This window comes from Eucalyptus grandis, chromosome 9 (genome assembly GCF_016545825.1).
Source record: "Eucalyptus grandis isolate ANBG69807.140 chromosome 9, ASM1654582v1, whole genome shotgun sequence".
Lineage (NCBI taxonomy): Eukaryota > Viridiplantae > Streptophyta > Magnoliopsida > Myrtales > Myrtaceae > Eucalyptus > Eucalyptus grandis.
This window is the reverse complement of record NC_052620.1, coordinates 41,640,473-41,646,153: the sequence shown is the minus strand read 5'-3', so window position 1 is coordinate 41,646,153 and position 5,681 is coordinate 41,640,473. Positions and strand designations below refer to the sequence as shown.

Genomic DNA, 5,681 nt, shown 5'->3' with positions numbered 1-5,681 from the left:
TACTTCATGCCGGAGTTATATCCATGCTTATTTATAATAGAGATGCTATGAGCTAAAACTCCTGCTTTCCACTTGGTCTACCCTTAGAAGGTAGCTGTTCGACTGTTTGGTGGATCCCACATCTTAACTTCCACTCGAGATCAACAAGGACAGTGGGGGTAAAGAGCGGAGGGAGGAAGCAGAAAACTCTTACTTTTTTTCCACTTGGTTTGACTCATATTAACAAATAAAATGTTCAGAGCTTAGCAGAAGAAGAAAAAGAAAAAAGACGCATAAAAGTCCATCACAAGCCTTGAAAGCGTTGGCATACAAACAAAAATAATTATAGTAAAGATATTGGGGATTGCCGAAAGGAGAAAAATTGTTCTAGACTGAAAATTTTCGGACTTGTTCTCCAAGTCTAAAAGAACTGTTCTCATTTGAAAAATTGTACACTTGTTCTCCAAGTTTCAAAACTTCGTTGGAAATTTTACTTCTCTTTCCGACCCTACCAAGAAACTTCCCAGTCAAAAGTCATTCCCTCAAGGTCGTTGTCTTGAGCTCCCTCACGCGTTAGTTCCACTGAAACTTCCAGTAAGGAGAGTATTTTCAGGACTGAATTAATCAAAATTGCTCGTCATCCATGATCAGTTCTTAATCTTTTGAATTGTGTACTGCATAGTAGGAGTTCATTAGGTTTCAGGACTTAAATACATGTGCCTGTGACTCAGCGCTCCTACAAATCAACACATAAGCACCCTGATACGGAATAGTGTAATTTTCAAACAAGAACAGAGGACAAAGCCACGAAATAATCTAGGCATAACCCTACATTCAATAAGTCACACTTTCTTATCTTTTAAAGTTCAATATGACTTGAGAATAACCAAACATCGCCTCAACAATTTTCTTTTATATCCTAAAGCCACTAGTTACTCCATAGCATACAGATAATTAAAACGAGCATGCTCCATTAAACTTGACATCTGAAATAGGATCGCATCCACGGAAAGAGTGCAATCTGTGAAGAAGCCACATTCAAACCAATCAGCTTCATCCGATGGTTTGGGTGTTTAAAAAAGTGTTCCTATGTGATGAAATATTTCGTCACCAAAGTCATTGTCATGCTAACCTTTTCCAACAAAGCCATCTTGCGAAATAAAAGGAGGCCGGCCGGTTGCTGCACTTGGGGAAGTGATTCCCTCATTTCTTTAAACGAATGCTGCAATCAGAGGACAAATTATTACACCAGAGCTAAAACTATAAAGGTCTCGCGCTGAAGTGTCGAGAGATGCCCGAATCGCCTTCATGGTGGATTAATATATCACCCTTCCAATCTTAAGGTACATGAATGTCAATATTGTTTGTTTAAGGTACATGAATGTCAATATTGTTTGCTTTCTAGCATTCATGTGGCATATTTTTAAGGGAAAATATCACAAAAAACCCTAAACTTCATCCAAAGTGACAAATTTATCCCAATTTTTTTTTTGTAACATGAAAGATTCCAAACTTTGCTAACCGTGACACATTTATCCCCACCAAGGGCATTTTCGTCTTATTATTATTATTATTATTATTATTATTATTATTATTATTATTATTATTATTATTATTATTATTATTATTATTATTATTATTATTATTATTATTATTATTATTATTATTATTATTTTATTTTATGTTTTTCCTTCTTCTTTTTTCCCCTTTTTCTTCTTCTCTCTTCCCTCCCCCGGCCATGGCGGAGGGAAGCTGGAGTCAAGTGAGGGTTGCCCTCGCTGACGCTGGGTGAGGGCCGCTCTCGGCTAGGTCAGGCGAGGGCACCCCTTGCCCGCCCTCACCGAGTCCGGCTTCCCTTCATCGGCCAAAGCGGAGGGAAGAGAGAAGAAGAAGAAAAAAAAAAAAAAAATTAAAAAGTAAAAGACAAAAATGTCCTATAGTTTAGGGTAAATATGTTATAAGGATAAAAGTTCGGGATTTTTTGTGTCATGAAATTTTTTTTGAATTAAATGTGTTACTATTGGCAAAATTAGGGATTTTTCATGTCACAAAAAAAAGGATATCCAGACCCTTAGAGTGCCAAAAGTTGACACAAATGAACACTTAAGTGCTAAAATCAAAATAAAATGGATCACTTAAGTGTCACTAGCGAGAAAATCCGATCAAAATGCTGACATGGTAATTTTCCGGCAAGCTGCGCGCAAAATGACGTCATTTTGTATGCTTATGTGGCTAAATAGTGTCAAAATGACGTTGTTTTGGTATAATTCGAATTTTAATATAATAATTAACTAAATTAAATATTAAAAAAATTAATCAATGCTGGCTCAACCCCTCAATGGTTGCCTTCTTCCTCCTCTTTTTTTTTTATTATATATATAAAAATAAAAATAAAAATAAATTATTATTTTGTTTTAAATTTAATTTAATTAATTTTTATATTATATTAAAATTCAAATTATGCCAAAATGACGTCGTTTTTGTGTATGTTTTGCTGATTTAACATTCCGGCAAGCCATGTAAACTAGAAAATTAATAAAAAAAAAATGCCACGTAGGATTTTCGGAAGACTCATCAGATGTAGCACTCAAGTGTCTTTTTGTGCCAACTTTTGGCATTTGAAATGATTTTTGCCGAAAAAAGTTTAGGATAAATTTGTCACTTTGAGTAAAGGTTGAGGCTTTTGATGGTTTTTTCCCTATTTTTAATTGTTTTTGTTGACAAGATCCTTGATGGAAAATAAATGTGCCACATGGGTATAAGTTTGAGATTTTTGATATTACATAAAAAAAAAATTAGGAGAAACATGCCGTAGTAAGTATAATTTATAAATTTTGTGACTTCAACCTTAAAAAAGAAAAAAAAAAAACTATGGCCGAGCAGTCACATTTTACTTGATTGTCCCACGTAATTCAAATCCTCCTTTCATTTTCGCTTTCATCCATTTTTCCTTAGTTATAACTTCTAAAAAATGAACCCATTTCTATTTACAATATTTTCAAATTTTCGATCCGCAGGGGACCTAAACTAGCGGCAACACCCAACCACTTGCAAAGACGTTTCTTAGGTGATGATCCAATGTTTTTGGAAGATGTTTAACATGGTAGAGCTCCCTAATAAAACTTGTTCCAAGTTCTAATTTACAAGTTATAGGTTCTAAGTTTTAGGTTTAGGTTTACTAAGAACTTAAAATCTACTTGTCGAAATAGCTTCCTTATATTAACCTGCATACTTTAAAACTTAGAATCTAAGGGTTCCCATCAGTCTGATTCTCCAATTCCAAGTTCTCTGTGAAACCATGCTCACCCTTACAAGACACAACCATGGCCATCTCTAACGATCGACAATTTCAACACATTGCTGGACTTGCGATGTATAAAAATATTCTCACTTGTTAAGCAAGTCTTTAGAGCCTTTCTTTGATAGTGTTGGAGTTAGATTCTATTCTAAACCCTAAATCTTAAACCTTAAAGATGAGATATTAGCACTTTTTGAGGAAGTTTATAGCCTTCCTTTGGAAGTCTTGGAGTTTTATTCTATCCTACCAAAGTCCAAAGACGAAATATTCGCACTTGTCTAGCAAGTATCAAGGCCTTCCTTTGGAAGTCTTGCAAAAAGTAAGGTTCTATCCTGCCAAAGCCAATAGAGTTTTAGTTCTTTCTTTTTGGGCCTTTTTCTGATTGATCCGATCTGTCCAATTCCCACTTCTAGCCAGATTCCACAGCATTCATTAATCGTTCTGCCAATTACATCAATCATTTGACAGTCTAATTCCCAATCCACCAATTTGGGATGACCGTCCATGAGGATAAAACTTAGGGAGATACCCTGAATAACATAACAATATGTATTGAAGTACTACATCTTAATTAGCACAAGACACAACCTGAAATACAAGAAGAAGCACGTCTCTCAAACTTGACAAGCACAAATTATTAAACTTCATATGTTTCCTTGTTTCACTCCAAAAGCCACACTCGCAATCCTAAATACATCACAAGTAAAGCCCACACACTCACGCACACTCCTTCCAAATCACAATAATCATCTTCAAACGTCGCAGTAGAGAAGTCCTCAGACATCGGTCCAATCCTTGTCAAACGTCGCAGTAGAGAAGTCCTCATTCACGGGATTGTCTTTGTGGACAAACTCATCCCCATTGTTGTTAACTGGGGAATGTAGAAAGGACAACCATTCTTCCTCTGCTTCTGCCTGTGACTGATACATTGGAGCGTTGTCGTAGCTTGACAGATAGTTATCCTGTGGCTGAAATGGAGCTAGCAACTCCATGAACTCTTCTGGTGATATCTGCATTCAAAACGTGTAGATTATATAAAAATAATCCTTCTTATGTATATTTCCCATCCTACCAAAAAAATAGTATGTTTCCTTCTTTTGTTGCTGAAACAATCTTGAAGTATGAAATGAACATAGTCCCACAGATGTTGCTTATGTGATAATGCAATTATTAGTACTTTGGCCATAAAAAACCAATGTCTCCGCGACTTTCATATGCTCTATAGTACTTCGGACTAAATCCGATCCTAGATATGTTCTACAACATTAAACACGCGTATCTCACCTCGGATTGAGTATCAGCAGCTCCTTGGTTATCAGCAATTTCAATGTTGATGGTGTTACGGAAGGTCAGCAAGTCCCCTTCCTGATTCACAGAGGGGTATACATTGCTAGTGGACGTGAGGGGCTTCTTGAATAGCCTTCTGGGCTAATTGTTGGAGCGTGACACATCGTCGCTTTCTTGTTTTTCTTGTTCTTGATCCGACATGCCACATAAGGCAGCATCTGCAAATATATGCACCAGCAACATCAGTAATTGAAAAACAACCCGTTACTAAAAAGCACGAGTCAAATGTTATTTATAACCCATCGTGTTGTGCAAATGAATGAGAGCCAAAAATGTTACCTCGCCTTCATTGTGATTACTGCCCAAATGCTTGGAGTTTAGGTGATACTCGTGCATGACCCAGTCGGTCCTTTTGCCATGAGGCACGCGGCCCTCGTAGAACACCAACGTCTTCTTGATTCCTATCTGCTCGTTGGTGTCCTCGCTCATGATGGCGCGTTCCTTGCCCGTCACTTTCCAGTAACCTGTTCTGGTCGTGCGGTCGGACCGCCTGCTGTTCAAGTACTTATGCTTCACTCGGCAATAGAAGAACAGCTCCTTCCCTTTAAGCATGCAATCGAACATGGCGGGCAATTGGCATGGTTCCCATTCGCATAAATCGATCTCCGGAATTATGTTGTAGTAGGGTTCGTCGAGTTGTCCGAGGATCTTGGGCTTCAAGTAAAGGAGCAGAAGCTCCTCATCTGTGGCATGGAATCTGAATCCTGGAGGGAGTAAGCTCATGGCTTCTGAAGTCGTGTCTTCCATTTGGATACCCACCTCGTGCAAGCAGAGAGAAGAAGAAGAAGAAGACCAAAGGACAGAGATTTTGTGTGTATTTGAAGAGCGATAGGATTAACATTGGCAAGAGCGGGGAATTTATAGGGGGTGGGGGGAGGGGAAGGAATCGTGCCTTGACTCATTGACTGACGTCACCTTGTATGCGTTTTCCTTCTCTCTTTTCTTTTTTCCGCCTTCCTTGACAAGTGAAGTTGTCTCGCTTGCTTGAGAAGTGTAAAAGCCACACTCTTCAATGACGAATGGACCCCTCGTCCTATGTTCGAATATTTTTTAGAAT

General features: G+C 37.9%; 1 protein-coding gene across 1 annotated transcript; it reads right to left on the bottom strand.

Moving 5' to 3' along the window:
* Window positions 1-3,803: 3,803 nt before the first annotated feature.
* LOC104419845 (protein NTM1-like 9) lies at window positions 3,804-5,431 on the bottom strand. The gene is made up of 3 exons (XM_010031639.3): window positions 4,904-5,431; window positions 4,562-4,782; window positions 3,804-4,287 (listed from the first exon to the last, which is right to left on the bottom strand). The coding sequence occupies exons 1-2, from the start codon at window positions 5,369-5,371 to the stop codon at window positions 4,648-4,650; spliced, it is 603 nt and encodes a 200-aa protein (XP_010029941.2). The 5' UTR covers window positions 5,372-5,431; the 3' UTR covers window positions 3,804-4,287; window positions 4,562-4,647.
* Between the last annotated feature and the right edge of the window lie 250 nt (window positions 5,432-5,681).